The 17,955-nt window shown below is 49.9% G+C and overlaps 1 protein-coding gene across 3 annotated transcripts in view; it reads left to right on the forward strand.

Moving 5' to 3' along the window:
• Nucleotides 1-17,955, forward strand: part of SIPA1L1 (signal induced proliferation associated 1 like 1) — a 681,304-nt gene that overhangs the window by 388,482 nt on the left and 274,867 nt on the right. For all 3 annotated transcript variants that reach the window (XM_078659472.1, XM_078659473.1, XM_078659474.1), the window contains exon 8: nucleotides 8,000-8,103. In XM_078659472.1, the coding sequence (XP_078515598.1) occupies nucleotides 8,000-8,103 (104 nt within the window). The remainder of the gene's footprint in view (nucleotides 1-7,999; nucleotides 8,104-17,955) is intronic.

Genomic DNA, 17,955 nt, shown 5'->3' on the forward strand with positions numbered 1-17,955 from the left:
GACTGTCATGCTCTGTGTGGTGAACTGTTCCCATGCGGTGAGCGGATGGTTGTGGGTGGTGTCGATTGGCATGGAGTGGTTGTAGAGGTCGGTGGGTTGGGGTTTGAAGTTCCTATACATGGTGGATATCTTTCCGTGGAAATAGCCCGTCATTGTGTTGCAAAGTTCCTGGGAAGGGGAGCTCGTGTTCTCGCTGGCTGATGGGCAGTAGAACTCTTCTGACTCTAATACTATTCATGAGAGCTCACACACGGTCCCCTGTCCCGTCTTTTGGCCTTAATCATATTCTTCACAAGTGACCATGCACAGGTCTGCTGTACATCGCTTGGTTCTGATCCCATTAATCAGTGGCTACGTACAGGTCTATTGGCCCTGAGCCTATTCATCCGTGACTGTACCGTAGCACATGATGGATTTGGTTACAGTGTTTTCAGATATGAACGTCAATGTCCCACGGAAATGTTACTGGCCCATGTACCTTCCCATCTGCTGAAAGGTAGGTGGGTGGGTGGTTATTTCCAGGAATGCTGGCTACACGAGCATGCCACTTTGTTGAGAGTAAATAGTGCCTACCTCGGCCAGCACAGATGATGAAGGCCCTGTTAGCAGCTCTGATGGGGCCTGGCTCGCACCTCTGGTGGGGCCTGGCTCGCACCTCTGGTGGGGCCTGGCTCGCACCTCTGGTGGGGCCTGGCTCGCACCTCTGGTGGGGCCTGGCTCGCACCTCTGGTGGGGCCTGGCCCGCACCTCTGGTGGGGCCTGGCCCGCCAGCCCTGGTGGGGCCTGGCCCGCCAGCCCTGGTATAAAGGGATTCCAAGTAAAAACAAGCATTTACAATGCAACGGTTTCGCCTTTGCAATGCCTCGGCACTGCCAGGTCGTGCATCTAAGGATGGAACGAGTAGTACAGAAGAATTCACTTTAATAAACTACCACGTTTACTTCGACTCAAGGTGAAGATTTTAGATGCAGTTGAGGGGCACTGGTCATGGTCCCCACGCAAGAAGACAAACTAACCTCCTACCTCTGGTTTTAGCTACAGGCGGCCATAAATGCCAGTACCTGCTGCGCTTATGACAGCTACGTCCCTAAACATTTGATTTAATGGCCACACTCAGCTTGATTGATGTGGTTCCCCTACTCCTTTTCAAATGCCTTTCCGCCACGTGTGATCCTCGACCAATAAAGCGGAACACGCGCTCAGTGTCTTGCTGCACGTGTGTCGTTTTCTTGCGGGTCACTCTTTGATGTTGGTTGCCCTTATGGTAAATGGTTCTCGCGTCTTTGGTGCATTTGTGCATATTTATCAACACTTAATTAGCAACACGACCCTGTGTGAGGGGAAAGGGTTCAGATATATATGCGTGTCAAAGTTGTAAAGGCCGGTGCACGAAGGGGCAGGGAAGGGTACTGAAGATACAGGTGCGTCCGTGCCTGTGACACCTGTTGCAGCGGTGACATGGGAGGCTGTCGGAAAAGTTGCACTGTGCCCAGATAGAAGCTGTGTGTCACCTTCCCTCTAAAGGAAGGTGGGGGGTGGGGCGGTGCTGTCACTAGCACAATGTGACCGCTGTCACTGTAAACAACGTGTTCACACACCCGATGCGCTCCATCCTTCTCGGCGCAGATGTTCCTTCAATAGTACAAGACAGTATGAACATAGAGCTGTTCGTCGCCGTGATCCATTGGTGCAGCAGGTGCAGTGGCACCGAGGCCCAGTGCCTTAGTGTGGTGGGGGGGGTGCATTTCCTCTCTAGCACTAGGGCTTGTGACACACTGGTTGCTCTAATGAGTGCACGCATGTTTATTCCACCTCAACCATGAGCGTAGTGGAACAGGTATGTGGCCACTGTCACCCAGAAGTGTGAGAGGTCGACACTACTCAACCAGGAGGCAGGGGGAAAATGTACCTCTTTTGCCCTGGGACTCAAGGAACCCTTGCTACTCCAAAGCACCTGTCCTACGCATGGGTAGTAAAATATATCAATAAGTGGGGTACAGAGGGCCCATCACACGTGCCCCCCCACTCCGTGACACACTGATGCACTAACGATGTCGCCTCTGTCGCTGGCCAAGAAGAGCCATGTAGAAGCCACAGGGGGTGGGGGGGTGGGGGGGTATTGGGGTGGCTCTTCAGTGCCAATCCAAACGCATTTGAAAACCCCCTGTAACCAGGCGGCCGCAGAGGGACTTTGATGGGGCCATACTGTTTCTGGTAGAACCGTGTTAATGATGACAGTGAACTGCACAGGGCTGCCTGTGCCGCTATAACGACTTGAAGGGTAGCGATGACGTCACGTCTACCTCCCAATGCCAGCTGTGGTACATCCATAAGGACTGGCAGCGACTCCACCATCACACTGGCTCAAGGCGCTCCAACTTTCAAGGCGGCCACCAGTCCCCCTTCACCGCCTCACTCATTCTGTCACCCCTGTTCTGAGAAACAAACTGTAGCGGCTGGATGGACACGCGCCCGCTTAAGCGGCGTCTCCCTGGTTCCACAGAGAAGGGCGTCTTGGCGCTATGTGTGTCAAGGGGCATTCAAACATGTGAAAAGACGAGCAACGAGTGAACTTGGTTTCCCAAATACTCTTGACGTGAGTTTTGGGAAAGTGCCGACCGTTCTCGCTCAACAGGGTCACACAGGGTTCCACAGTGGTAAATACGACAAATAACAGCCGGAATAGCCAGGCACCCTGAAGATGGCTTGCACGTGCACAAAGCATCCCTTTCCATAGAGGGAACATTGAATGACAATTAATAATACGTCTAAAGACTCACTTTTAAATGTAATCCCCCTGAATGTGTGTACATTGGTTACGTTAATTTCACAGCCTGCACTTGCGGTAAAACCAGAACGCAAGCAGCGAGAGGAGCGCGCAGCGCCCAAAGGTTTTGGAAACACTTACCAGGCTTTCAGTACTGACAGTAAGAAGAAAGCAACCAGGAGCTTAGCTGAAATGATGAGAGCAGAGATAACCGGGCAAAGGGCAGGCGGCGCACCTCCAGGCTGCCTCCCGTCTCCGGTCCTCTGTATCCTTCTTGAGTGCCATGGAAGCAGCGAACTCCATCACTTGGACTTGTGGGACGAAAATAGGTCTGAGCTCAGCCGGCCAATAATGGCTGAAAGCGCATAATACTTGAAAGTCCTGCCTAAAAGCATCCGGAGTGGGTTTTTCCACTGGACTCTGGTCTGCAGTTACACAGTCTCAGAGAGGGCACGCCGTCGGGGCCCAGGAACATGGCCTGCTTCCAAGTAGCAAAGTAATGAGACCCCGCCGTAGTTGTACGTTTTCTGCCTCGAGGAGGTACGGGGCTCCGGGCCATTTATTATCTCTCCCCCTTGCGTCCTTGTCGGAGTGCTGTGTGGCAGGACATAAGTCCTAAAACAAGCTGGAGCATGGGTCAGTCGGGAGAGCCAACCACATTGGCTCTCCCGACCACGAACAACATAGGAAAAAAAATAAAAGGCCACGGACAGTGGGCGGGAGGGAGGAGGCACGGACAGTGAGCGGCCGGGAGGGAGAACTTCGAGAAGGCACGGACAACGGGACGGCGAGAGGGAGGGTGTGGGGGGCGGGACTTAAAAAAAGAGTCCGAAACGCCCACGATTCGCGTTCTGACGGGGAAAGAGTGATGGACAACCATGTCTTCCAATGGCTAGCCTCCATTTATGGAGCTAGCCAATGGAAGAAGGGGCGGTTTCAAGTCCCCACTACTGAGATAACATTAGATTTCGCGCAGTGCTACCGCCAGGGCGAAACCTAAAAATGTTTTCAGATTGTATTACAAGTTTCTGGGCAGGGACTTGCACCACCTGACCTATTAGAAAGACGGATCGAAAAAAATGTGAGCAGCTGCCTGGCGTTCAAAGGCTCAGGACCACCTTCAGGAAGAAATGTTTTTGAGTTCATTTTCCATAAACGATTTCTTGGCCCTGGAATGTGCCTCGCATCAGCAGATTGGAAACTATGGGTAATTGTGAAGCCGGCCTTACAAGAGCGCGCCGCTGCTGGCTCGTAAGGCCGCAGTCAGAGCCGTGTTATTGTGGTTTTCCATTCGCAAGATGTTAATCCGTGTGCAGGCAGCATGCGTGACTCCTCCGCGCAGGACCATCAGTGCGTCTGGGTGAGCGCCGGCCTGAACAGGCGCAGCTCCACCCTCTGAAGGGAATGTACATCATGACATTGACGGGGAACATCTGTCTATTTGCCACCTGGGCAGTGACTGCGAGCCCTAGGAAGAAGCAGGGGGCAAAGGGAGGAGAAAGACCATGGCAGTAGAAAAGTATCTAGTTGCTGTCGGACCCTTTCTTGGAGAGAGCGACTTGGGGGATTTTTTGTTGAATTTGGAATAGTTGAGATGAACTGTGTTTAACAGTTCGTTTTGATTACTGGAGGTTTTCCTTCCCAGACCTTTTCAAGAAGTAGATGAATGCTTGAGCCTGTCTTCACGAGTGCAGACCTCTTTCTTGGTTTCTTGGTAGCTTTGATATCTTGCTGAGATCTGCGGCCTTGTAAGTAAACACACAAATCTGTACTGGGTGAATTGTTCCGGCTTTGATCCGGCAAGACATGGGGAGCCTGGAGCACACCAGCCAGGGAGATCTTCTGTGATTATTCATTTACAGGAAGTATGAGCTGGGAAGTTTGGTTTTGACCCATTTCTAGGTGCTGTTTTTATTAGGAATCTTGAAGGTACGGCGAATTAAGAGTAGAGCTTTGCAGCCGTGATCGCTCATCAGGCCTTCTGTCTGTTGGCTCGAGAGGAAGGTGGCAGCGGTGCACCGAGAGGGTTGAAACCTGACCGGTTTCCTGCTGCCACCACAGGTATTTTGATGTCCTAGCCGGTTCAAAAATTAAACAAATCTCCTAAAGCCGGTATTTTTTCAGCCTTTATCCCCGCATACTTCAAACGGCAAATAAATATTAATTGAAATCACTTTAAATGTGTTTTTGAGCTGCGATCATGATCCATGACTGATCGAAAACGTCATGGTACACATGAAGACAAACCATTTTGTTCAAATCTCCCTTTGGTATCCCGTGCAGGCCTTTTCAGGCTCTTAAAACAACCTCAAATGCCTGGTATTTTTCACTTAGTAAGTACGCCTCTGGTTGGATTGGAAAAGACTGTCATAATTAAGGTATAGTCGGCCCACACCCCTGGGCTGCAGCTCCTCTGCTCCTGCTGGGTGCTTGGAAGGGGTCAAAGTCTTGGCTTGATTGAGTCCACAAGATAAAGGAAGCAGTTGCCAGACACACCTTTGAGCTCCGCTCTGAGTGAACTACCTACCGAACTAAGACTGCCTTAAACAGCCAAAAATGATCCAGCATGAATACTGACGGATTCCAGTTGTATCCTCAGTCTCCGATCCTTTTGCATCCATGTTTTGTTCTGCTCCGCCCTCCCTTTTAATCCCTCCGCTCTGCAGAAACACTTCCTTGCATAGCAAAATAACCCCTAGGTTTTTAATTTTTAATTTTCATTTCGTATATATTATGAAACTACTTGTTTAGTGTCCCTCCAATTCACAATATTATGTGTACTTCAGTCCAGTGTAAAGATCGCTGCCTCTTTAGATCTTGTTTATGCTTTTAAAAACTGCATATAGGATTATAGATGGGGAAACTGAATACAAAGTATATTTTCCACCAGAGGTTTCCAAATGACATGTAGACAACGAGAGCGAATTTCGATCTGTCTATGATGACGCGCAGCCTCCCGAGGTGTAAATATCCTTGTTATTTAAAGTTACTCCATCTTTAATTTTATGTTGTGCATGCCTCCGCCCAGATCAGCTACTTGTTCTTCCACGACGTAACTGCAGCAGAGGAATAACTGCGGAAGCATGTATAACATATTAAAAGATATATATTAACAACAAATCCCTCGGCTTGTGCCTCGCGCCCCAGCGCCATCTGCGCCCGCGCGCTCCGTGCCAGCCCTCCGCCGCGCGCCAGCCACAGCCGCGCGCTCACGCTGGGAGCAGCTCAGCGCGAGCCGCCGTCCGCGCGCCTTTATCTCCCCTCAGCGTGGGGCTGCAGAGACCTGCTCCGGCGGGGGAGGAGGGGGGTCGGTGCAGGCACAGAGCCACTCATGCCCCCGTCTCTGGTGAGACTGCCAGCTGCCATGCCCAGGTCTGTGGGGACCAAAGGAGGCCAGCCCATCCCTGGTGACGGCCACCACAGCGGCCTTCACTTTAGTAACTCCGGTTGTAACATCACTGCAGTGAACAGCCGGACTTCGATCAGGGTATTCTCGAGAAGAGGCTTCCTATAGAAGTAATATTTAACAAGACAATACATTATGCAAGACACGGGCGAATGGATGAGGTGGGGTAAAGTGGAAGGCCAGATACATTGGTTTCTTTTAAGCCCTAGCTAGCGAGCAACCAGGCGTGTGTGCTTTTGTTTTTAGAGCCTTGTGCATTGCGTTAGTTGTGCTCTTTCTTGGGTGCTAGCAATAAGATCACCTAAATGACAAATCCCCCGTGTTTAGGGTTGGGGTGTTGGGGCGAGCTAAGTAGGTAGGAGTAGCTGGTATATAGTCAAAAAATTACCGTAGACCTTACAGTGACATGATTAGAAGTATCACTGTTTATGGCTTCAGAAGCCACTGGACAGATGGAAAAGCATAACATTTCGTTTTTTGTGTGCAGTTTTATGTAGTGCAAATTCGACTCTAAGGTAATCAGAGCGCATTACATGAGCACCAGTTGCATTACAGATGGGCACGTACATTTTTTGGCACAAAGATTTGCCCGCAATCAGAGGATGCAGAGTTTAACGCTGAGACACAAACCTGGTTCCCTAGCTTCAACGTCTGCTGCTGTGGCCGTTACGCCACATCCTCTCCCCGTAACATTATTGACAATATGTTTGTTACACAGAAAATGTGATTGTGTCGTGATCGGAAGCGAGGAATATGCTCATCTTTCTTCACTTTATTCATTACAGCATCCTGCAAACCAACATGAAGTACCACCTTTCCTATGAACCTAAAGGAAAGGAAACAGGACAAATTCAAACAATCACAGCCCACCAATGTCCTTAAAATCCATTGTTCCTCTCTATGCCCTCTCTTCCTTCGCTGCTCCGGCAGCCTTCTGATATGTGCCACCGTGTTACTTAATGGTTTTTATTGTGTGGATGTGTATTATTCACTGCTTTTCCCAAAAAGTATTTCTGCCCAAACAGCGCCCGTAAAAATGTGCTCCGCGCTCCTTATGCAAAGTCTTTTCTCTTGAGTCGGCGGGTCACTTGACCATGGTGGAGCCATCCGGACGTTACAGAGCACCCGCTTCGCAGCCACCTGGGCATAGAGACACAGTGTCCGACTTGTACTGTACAGCACTTGTGCCCCACCCAGGGCTGCTACCCCTGGGAGCTCAGGGTTATTTTCAGTCCCAGGGCTAGAACAGCACTGAGGTCCCGGGCTCCCATAATTACTGGCTCTCCAAGCACCACATTGAGCCTCCTGGCAGTAGTGCATAACATGGAACTGACTGAAGGGTCTTATCTGAAGGCTACTATTGCACGGAGAAAGGGGGGGTCATAGAGAGGAACGTTGGATTATAAGGATTCAAGGATTATTAAGACTTTGGTGGACTGTGATTGGTTCAGTTTTTCCGCTAACTTTATCTGCGGTTAGTGGGAAAGGTAGGTGTAATGAATACAGTGAAGAAAGATTAGCATAATCCTCGCCTCCGTGTCCTTAATAGAAGTGAACATTTCCCTTACGGCAGCTACAAAATTTTACGTTCGCGCATAAAAGTTTGAAGTCTTGGTACATGAAATTTAGCTTAGTTGACTGACTGAATTGAAGTTACTGTATGTTTAGCTTAACAAACCATTTTCCTAATGAGTCATGACTGAAAGTTGTCAGTCGATTTAAGTTATTTCATAGGGATATTATTCTGCAATTAGAGTGCAAGAGTTGTTTTTCTTTCAAGATCACAACTGCTTTGGAATAATCCAGATTTTTCTTCCTGATTACAGCGGACTCGACTGGCACCCACTCTCTTTATACCACCTACAAAGATTATGAAATTATGTTCCATGTTTCAACCATGCTGCCATACACTCCGAACAACAAGCAACAGGTAGGACATTTATTACTCATGACCAGTAGCAGATAAATGCATTATCTTTTGAAAGTTGCAGTTGTGTTATATGGCGATAAAAATTGCAATTCTTTAAGATGTGTCTAATGCAGAGGCTACATTCTAGATCTTAAATTGATTAGAGGAAGCACTTTATTTTTTGAAGGCTCATATTTTGCACACACCTCTTACGAAGTAATTTAAGCTATAGATTTTTTTTTATCCAAGTAAGATTTTTTTGGTCATCCAGAAATTAAGAGCCAAAATAGCTGCAGTTCAAGATTGAAGTGTACTTGCAAGACTGGATGTAGTGCAAAAGGAGAAGTTACATACACTAGGGACCCGAGTCACTGGATTATTTCAGATGCAAGTCTACCCTCATCTTGGAAAAATTCTTTAGACCGGCCATGACACACAGGATTCGCAAAGTATGAACACAGTGTAAATATATGGAACTGCTTGTGCTTGTTGATGTATAGTTTACACATTTGCAAGGATTTGAAAAACAGCTGCATATCACTGACACAATATCCTATTGAAAATATTCTGGTAAAAAAGTGCAAAGTCTGTGGATCAGTTTTCACCTTCAAGAGTTCACAAATGGTATAAAGTTTCTTTCATGTTGATTTGGCCCATTTTAGTTCACTACACTCAATTTCCTTTATACACCATTGGGACACTTCCGTAATCACAGACGTTTCCAAAATCGAAGTAGACCTATTTGCACCTGGACATTCCAAGCAGTCAACCCTAGCTCTAGTCCAATAGCCTGGATCATTGAGGAGCCAGGGAGGGACAATAATGATTTTAATCATTTCCCTTCTTCAATATTCCAAGACCTTTTGCCGCCTAGACAGAAAAATTCTGCTCCATACTGAAGTTGCGGGGCATCATTGCATTATAGGTCGTCAACAGGGGTCTATGGGACATATCTCCATAACTACAATTACATTTTTTCAGTCCAATTACCGATATTTGGGCTTTTACTTTCTGTGCCTCCAGATGTGTGCCCCACTTTAAAGAATTGACAAACCATATTCCAAGATATTTGTACTAATTAACAATATCTAATTTGCATTGTCTCAGATACCAATTAAACTTCATGTACCTTTTCCCAAAACACAAGATTTTCGTTTTATCCATGTTTACTGTAAGTCGTTTTGCCGTACAATATGTGCTAAAAGCATTTAGCTTCCTTTGTAGACCCATCTCGGTCTGATCTAAAACTACTAGATCATCGGCATACAGCAAACAGGATAAATGCTTCCCATTCACTTTTGGGCTAGCACTTCTGACAGTCCCCAGGATGGATGGCAGATCTGCTAAAAATATGGCAAAGAGAAGCAGAGCCAAAACTCAGCCCTGTCTGATGCCATTGTTAATTGCTCTTTCGGGTGTCGGGCCCCCCCATCGTGGCTTGACTAACCTGAGCCCAGTTCTGGCTGTGCAACTCCTGAATTACGAGCAGGAGATCTTCAAGGACATCATAATTTCTCAGGGTCTCCCATAAGCATTTCCTGCCTACCAAATCAACTCCTTGTCAATTCAGACATTATCTAGTTTATGGAAGTTTACTATTATCATGAAGTTTACGCTTTTTTATCAAAGGGGGTTTTGTTCTTCCTGTAACCTCTGCTGGAGTGCAGTAAAAATAATTCTTTCACAAACTCACCTATTGTGGTTGCTACTCTTCATGTGAATGAGTTAGTGACTGACTGACTTTCATAACCAATAATGCTTTTTACGACTCAATACTTCACTGAGTTGATAATGGGACTGGTTTAAGTAGTTTAAAAGTTATGAAGGCACGTGCAATCTGGTTACTTTTTAGTTTCCCCCATCAAAATGAATGTGCTGGAGATGTCCTAGGAATCCATATTGGGGTAATTTTAAGCCCATTGTTAAGTTGATTAGGCAACTGAGTGTACCTCCTATGATCAGGTGTCTGTCAATCAGAAAGCATTTTACCGAGTTTGGAGTTTGCAAGGTTACCATTTTATTTATTTATTTATTTATTTATAGAGTTTTGTATAGCGCGGACAAGACCCGTGGGTATCAGAGCGCTTAACACGGAAAGAGATACACATATAGACATTATAATAGCATTAATAATAACAAATAGATATGAGGTAGAAGGCACTGTACTCAAAGATGTGATTAGATATAAATATTCCTATTGTCTGTGCAATTAGCAGTAGATGCTTAACACGGAAAGAAATTACATATAGACATTATAGTAACATTAATAATAACAAATAGATATGAGGTAGAAGGCAGTGTACTGTAAGGACGTGATTAGATATATATACTCCTATTAACTGCACAATTAGCAATAGATGACGAGCAGGCTTGGCTCGGGTCAGAATAGCAAACCTAGCTCGGTGAGGTAGTGTTATAAGGCATTCCAGTGCATCTCAAGGATGAAATGGATAGATAAATACAGTGAGGTAGCGGTTATAAAGTTTGTCTGTGAGATATAGTTATAGGTGTCTGGCCTCAGCTTGAACACGGCAACAGTCATTTTTCATGACGAGGAACAACCCTCTATTATTGTAAGTGATCGACCCAGTCATCTTAATTTTCTATGTAGGGTATTTACTCATCAAGTGGCTCTTCAGTTCTCGTTTGAATGTCATTGTATTTTGAATCGTCCTGATGTTTGGAGGGAGTGAGTTCCATATTCTGGGGGCGGCTCCAGGGAATGCTCGGTTGTAGGTCTTTTTCTTGTGGAAAAAGGCTGGTCGTAGTAGTAATTCTTTTGCGCTTCTGGTTGTTCTGTTACCCCCTGATAGCTTAAGTTTCTTGGCTAGGTATCTAGGCGTGTTGTAGTGAACCGCTTTGTGTGTAATGCAGGCCATCTTCATTTGGATTCTGGCTTCGTAAGGTAGCCAGTTTAGTGCTTTCAGGTGCGGGGAAATGTGGTCGAATTTTCTCGTTCCCGTAATGAGTCTAGCCGCTGCATTGAGGCAGGCTTTTAGTGGTGCAGTGGATGTTTTCGGTAGGCCCGCTAATGTGGTGCAGCCGTATTCGATCCTCGAGATGACTAGTGATTGGATAGCCAGTTTTAGATCCGACTCTGAGATAAAGGGTTTCACTTTCCTTAAGTAATTCAAATGGAAGCGGGCGCTCTTGGCCATTGAGTTAATATGATCTTTCATGTCGAGGTTTTCATCTAGTGTAATTCCAAGTGATTTGACTGAGTTAACTAGGGTCGGGGTGCAATTTAGCGCCGTCACCAGTTTAGTCCATTCTTTAACTTCAGATTGGCTCCTTGTCGGTGAAATTAGCAGGAATTCTGTTTTCTGGGTATTTAGTTTCAGATGGTTTATTGTTAACCATTGCAAAGCTCTCTTTAGTGTTCTGTTCATTAGGTCAATGTCCTCAAGGGAGGCGATCTTTATGTATAGTTGCGTGTCGTCTGCATACATATGATAGGATACCTGTGATTTTTGAAGGATCTCCGTGAGAGGTTCTACATACCATGTTTGTTGAGGCTCAAACCTACAAGCCTCCCCACCCCCAATGTAGTTTAGCAGAACTGGCCCGGGCCATTCATACTTGAGGTGTCGGAGCTGCTGAACTTGAAGCAGGGATAATATTCAGGACTGGATTCACAGATCAGGAATGCTCGTACCCTACTTTGAAAGGTGATGACAGTTGCTCCCAGTCCTTGTGTAGGATTGAGAGAACTTCTGTAACACACTGCAGGAAGGTTGGGGGGGGGGCTTTACGGTCTTGGTTGGACTTTCTTGAAGTTTTGCCACCTTTTTCACTTTTTTAAATTGCAACACTCTTTCATGGATCTTGCAGTTCAGGCCTAAGGAAAATGATGTTGAAGCTGTTGTGAAATTACTTGGACACTCACAGATGTAAAAGTTAGTAAAATGTAGAAACAAAGAAAAGTTCTCATCTGAAAGAAACACGTTAGTTAGATTCCTTACCTTAGAATATCCCCAGGTGTCAGGCTGGATCTGGAAAGTTTTGCGTAGCAGTACCCCTGCACGTCGGTAGGCGTCGTCTGCGGCTCCGTCGTCAGCGTCGGGATGACGTCGTCGGAGTACTTAGACGCCGCCTTCGCGCGCTGATGTTAGTTCGTCTTTTTTTCCGCGCCAGCAAGCGCAGGTCCGGAAAAAGCAGTACCTTAGTCACTTTTTGACTAAACTTTTTCGATCCTTTTTGATCACTTCTCGAGTCTTTGACTCTCGGTGCCGGTAGGGATGCCCGGGTTCAAGCCCTGTACCGACTGCAACCGACTGATGTCGGTTACCGATCCCCACCGCCGGTGCCTCTATTGCCTTGGGGCCGACCACGACGACCGGTCGTGCCCCGACTGCCGGGCCTTGACGTCGAAGGCTAGGCGGGAGCGGTCCTGTAAGCGCCTCGAGCTCCGGCAGTCGTCACCATTTGTCGGGCTCCAAGTCCTCAGGTAAGAGCCTCCAGCGCCAGGATGCCTGCAAGGTGACAGTGCGCTTTATAAGTCACATAAATTATAAGTCACATAAATAAATAAGAGGCACAAGAAGTCGAAGAGACGACATTCCTCTTCCGACTGCCCCCGACGCCGCCGGGGGTTCGGGCGACACCGGCTCCACTGGAGCCGCAGGCGCCGCGGCCAGCTACATACCCGCCGGTCCCTGGACTGAACGCGACGCCAGAGGAGATCGAGTCCTTCCTCATGGCCATGAGGTCCCTCTCTCCTCCGTCTGGTCCTGCGGGAGCGCCTCCGGGCCCCGCGGCCCCGACTGGGAGTCCATGCGGGTCGGGTGCTTCGGCCCCGGCGCCGTCGGGCGTTTCGGCCCCGGCGCCGTCGGGCGTTTCGGCCCCGGCGCCATCAGTGACTTTGGTCCCGGCTCCGCAGGCCCCCGCTGGCTCCGGTTCCAGATCCGGGTCGCCGCTGGTCGACCTTACGACCCCGCTGGCATCGACCCCCAGGGTGTCGCACCCGGCGCCGTCCCCGATCCCTCCCTCAGTCCGGATCTGGCGCCGGACCGGCGTCGATCGACGCCGCATTCGACGCCGGCTGAGGAGCAATTCTTCTTTGACCCGGCTCCAGCCTTTGACCCTGAATATCAGGAGATGGAGGATGAGGGGATTGGGAAGGGTCTGAGGACCCTCTGACACGGGGGTGTCAGTCATTTCAGGACTGGACATACGAGCTAGGGAAAGCCAGTGGTTTTGACACTTCACCTGACACTGGCTTTGTCTCCCCTCCTACCGTGGCTACGGAGGAGGGGGCTGCTTATAGTGTGGTGCTGACGAGGGCTGCCAAGGCAACGCAACTGTGAGGTCTAACATCTTCACTGAGGTCCTTAAACCGCAGACAGGCTCTCCGGAGCCTCTACTGCCATTTAATGAGGCTCTCATGGACGTCCTGTTGGGCACCTGGTCCAGGCCCGCTACAGGTCCCCCTGTAGATAGGAATGTCGCCTGGCGCCACCGCCCAGCTCCGGGCGACCCTAGCTTCCTGTCCACCCAACCCCCCCCCCCCCGAGAGCCTGGTTATCCAGGCCTCTACTTCCCAATCCGCATTCCCGACTGCACCCCCAGATCGGGAAACCAAAAGGTATGAACAGTTTGGCAAGAAACTGATCTCTTCCCTCGGTTGTGGGTTGCGGTCAGTCAACACCGCTTACTTTTTGGGCCGTTATACCCACTCTCTGTGGGATACGGTTGCAGCCGTGCTGCCAAAGTGCCCGGAGGAGGCCCGGGCGCAGCTCGCTCAAGCCCTCGCGGAGGAACAAGACGCAGCGCGGTATTCCATACGATGTGGGCTGGATACCACGGACTCGCTGGGCAGGGCGATGTCAACGACTGTTCGCCACCACGCCTGGCTGAGGTCCGCCAACTTCTCGGCTGATGTCCAGAACACCCTCATGGGCATGCCGTTCGATGGCAGCGACCTCTTTGGTGGCAAGGCAGATCACGCGCTTGAACGCTTCAAGGACTCCAGGGCTACGGCCAAGTCCTTGGGCCTCTCGGGCCAGCGTCAGCAGCAGTCTGCTTTTCGCTCCTTTCATGGCCAAGCAAGGGGCGCCCCTACACGTCCTGCCAGCCACAGGCTGCAGTCTAACATCCAACGCGGCGGCGGACGTGGTAACCGCTGTGGCGGTGCCAGGGGACAACGGCGAGGCCAGTCCACATCCACCCCCGCAGCATCTGCCTCAAAGCCTTCCTAGTCCGAGCTTTCAGGCCCATTCGACGCCAGTGGGCGGCAGGGTCCGCCGTCACCTCCATCACATCGGACAGGTGGGTGCTGCAAATCGTCCGATGGGGCTACTCCCTCCCCTTTGAGGCGACGCCTACAGCCATGCCACTGCAGTACCACCGCGTGTCGGGGGATCACTTGCAACTTCTGCAAGAGGAAGTGTTGGCCCTCTTGGCCAAGGGGGCCATTGAGCGCGTTCCTGGGCCGGAACTAGGTCGTTGTGGTTGTTCCCACTACTTTCTGGTCCCCAAGAAGGGCAAAGGGGGCCTACGCCCTATCTTAGACCTGCGGAATGTCAACGGCTTCCTCCGGAAGGAGAAGTTCAAGATGCTGACTTTGGCTCAGGTCTTAGCTGCCCTAGACCCCGGAGACTGGATGGTAGCGTTGGACTTGCAGGACGCTTTTTTTCACATCCCCGTCCTGCCGGCCCACCGGCGCTACCTGCGGTTCACGGTAGGCCAGGAGCACTTTCAGTTCACCGTGCTCCCCCTTTGGCCTTACCAGTGCTCCACGGGTGTTCATGAAAGTGATGGCAGTGGTTGCAGCTCATCTGCGCAGATTAGGGGTGTCAGTCTTCCCCTATCTCGACGACAGGTTGTTGAAGGCGGGCTCGCCCCAGACAGTCATCAGCCACCTCCAGACTATGCCTGACCTCCTGCACTTGCTGGGGTTTTCCATCAATGTGCCGAAGTCACACCTGTGTCCCTCTCAAAAGCTCCTCTTCATCGGAGCGGTTCTGGATTCGGCGCAGTTTCGGGTTTATCCTCCCGAACAGCGAGTTCGGGATATTCAGGCTTGGATTCCGATCTTTCAGCCTTTATCCCGGGTCTCGGTCAGGTTGACGCTGCGGCTTCTAGGGCTGATGGCCTCCTGCATCCTTCTGGTGCATCACGCCAGGTGGCGGATGCAGGCTCTGCAGTGGGACCTGAAGTTTCAGTGGGCCCAGCATCAGGGCAACCTGTCCGACTACGTCCTGATCTCGGAGGGCACTGCAAGACAGTTGCAGTGGTGGCTCACGGACCGCGATTGGGTCAGCGGCAGATCCCTCTCCCTCGCCCCAACCGGAGCACGTAGTTGTGACTGATGCGTCCCTCCTGGGCTGGGGGGGGCCACATGGGAGAGGCGGAGATCAGAGGCCTCTGGTCTCCGGCCGAGTCCCGGCTCCACATCAAGCTTTTGTAGCTGCGGGCGATCCGGCTTGCACTGAAGGCATTCCTTCCCTCTGTCCGGGGAAGTGTAGGGCAGGTGTTCACGGACAACACCACCGCCATGTGGTACTGCAACAAACAGGGCGGGGTGGGGTCGTGGACCCTTTGCCAGGAGGCTCTGCACCTCTGGCACTGGCTGGAACACCAGGGCGTCACCCTGGTGGTTCAACACCTGACAGGTTCCCTGAACGCCAGGGCGGACAAACTCAGCCGCCTGTGCATGATGGATCACGAATGGCGTCTGAACTCGGATGTGGTACAATGTCTCTTTCGGCAGTGGGGAGAGCCTTGGTTAGATCTATTTGCCACCGAAGAGAACGCGCAATGTCATCAGTTCTGCACGTTGGAATTTCAAAGGCAACACTCGCTCGGAGACGCTTTTCGTTGCGAGTGGAGTTGCGGTCTGTTGTACGCCTTTCCGCCTATACCACTTCTGCCCAGAGTGCTTAAGAAGATCAGGCGCAACCGGGCCCAAGTTATCCTTGTGGCTCCGGACTGGGAACGAAGGTACTGGTATCCTGAGCTACTCAGCATGTCAGTCGATTCCCCGATTCGTCTGCCTCTTTGGGAGGATCTTCTGTCGCAGCAGCAGGGGACGGTCCTCCACCCGAACCTGTCCAGTCTCCACCTCCATGCATGGAGATTGAGTGGCGACAGTTGAGGCCATTTGACTTGCCTCCTGAAGTCTGTGATGTGATTCTGGCAGCCAGGCGTCCCTCCACAAAATCTGTATACGCCTGCAGGTGGAATAAATTTGTGGCATGGTGCACAGCAAAGGCTGTGGATCCCCTTTCTGCCCCTCTTTCAGAGGTTCTCCTCTTTCTTCTTTCTCTTGCCCAGCCGGGGTCTGCTCTGGGCACTATCAAAGGCTACCTCTTTGCTATTTCGGCCTTCTTAAGGTTTCCCAATCAGCCTTCTCTTTTCAAGTCCCCTGTTGTAAATAGATTCTTGAAGGGCATCACTCACATGTTTGCTCCTGTTCCTTTTGTGATGCCTCAGTGGGACTTGAACCTTGTTCTGACTTTTTTGATGTGCGCTCCTTTCGAGCCACTTCACAATTGCCCTCTTCGTCTTCTAACTCTTAAAACTGCATTCCTGGTTGCCATCACCTCTGCCAGGAGAGTGAGTGAGCTCCAGGCTCTTTCTTCTAAGCCTCCTTTCCTTTCTTTCCATCCGGACAAGGTTGTTTTAAGAAATCGTTCCTCTTTCCTGCCCAAGGTAGTCACTGCCTTCCACATCTGGCAGTCTATCACCTTGCCCACCTTCTTTCCGCCTCCGCATCCCTCGAAAGAGGGAGAGGCTCCACCGTCTGGACCCAAAACGTGCGCTCTCATTCTATCTGGACCGCACACGCCAGTTCCGAGTGGATGACCAGTTCTTTGTTGGTTACGTGGGCTCTAAGAAGGGATGGGCGGTACACAAACAAACCATCTCTCGGTGGGTCATCTTATGCATCAAAATTTGCTACTCCTTGGCGAAAAAGGAGCCTCCTGTTGGGCTGAGGGCCCATTCCACTCTGGCCACGGCGGCTGCTACTGCCCTGGGTCGGGGAGTCCCCTTGCAGGACATCTGTCAGGCAGCTACGTGGGCCTCGCTGCACACGTTTGCTAGACACTACTGCATGGACTGCCAAGTCCGGAGAGATGGCTTCTTTGGCCGTTCCGTTCTCCAGGACTTTCTGGTCTGATCTTGGTTCGCAGACCCACCACTGGGGTTGGTACTGCTGGGGTATCTATTCTAAGGTAAGGAATCAAACTAACGTGTTTCTTTCAGAGGAACAAGTTACTTACCTTCGGTAACGATATATCTGTAAGAAACATTAGTTAGATTCCTTACCGCCCCACCCATCCTCCCCAGTCTGTGAACCGATATCTAGGGTTAAGGTACATCCCTTTGAGGGCCCTAGTTTCATGGCACCAGTGTCGGTTTTTATCATGGCTCTGCGTTTCTGGCACGGAAAAGCGGTGTATAAGAACTGACGTCAACGCGCGAGGGCGGCGTCTAAGTACTCCGATGTCATCCCGGCGCCAACGACGGACACGGAGCCGCAGACGACGCCTACCGACACGCCGGGGTACTGCTACGCAAAACTTTCCGGATCCAGCCTGACGCCTGGATATATTCTAAGGTAAGGAATCTAACTAATGTTTCTTACAGATAAATAGTTACCAAAGGTATGTGACTTGTTCAATACGTGCTCGGTTGTTGCACTATAGCATTTAAATGAAAGAAAAAGTTAGGCAAAGTTTGAATATTTTCTCTTGGAACTAATTCTGCAAATAATTAAAGCATTCTTGTGAGCTGTCCCCATCATCACTATAGCATTTCAGATTTGACCAGAGTTAGCTATCCTTAATATCTCTTTAGATGTATTTGGTTCATTTACTATTTGTTTCTGAAGTTATGCATTATTGCAACAAGTGCACACAGATTATTATT

This window comes from Lissotriton helveticus, chromosome 9, assembly GCF_964261635.1.
Source record: "Lissotriton helveticus chromosome 9, aLisHel1.1, whole genome shotgun sequence".
Classification (NCBI taxonomy): domain Eukaryota; kingdom Metazoa; phylum Chordata; class Amphibia; order Caudata; family Salamandridae; genus Lissotriton; species Lissotriton helveticus.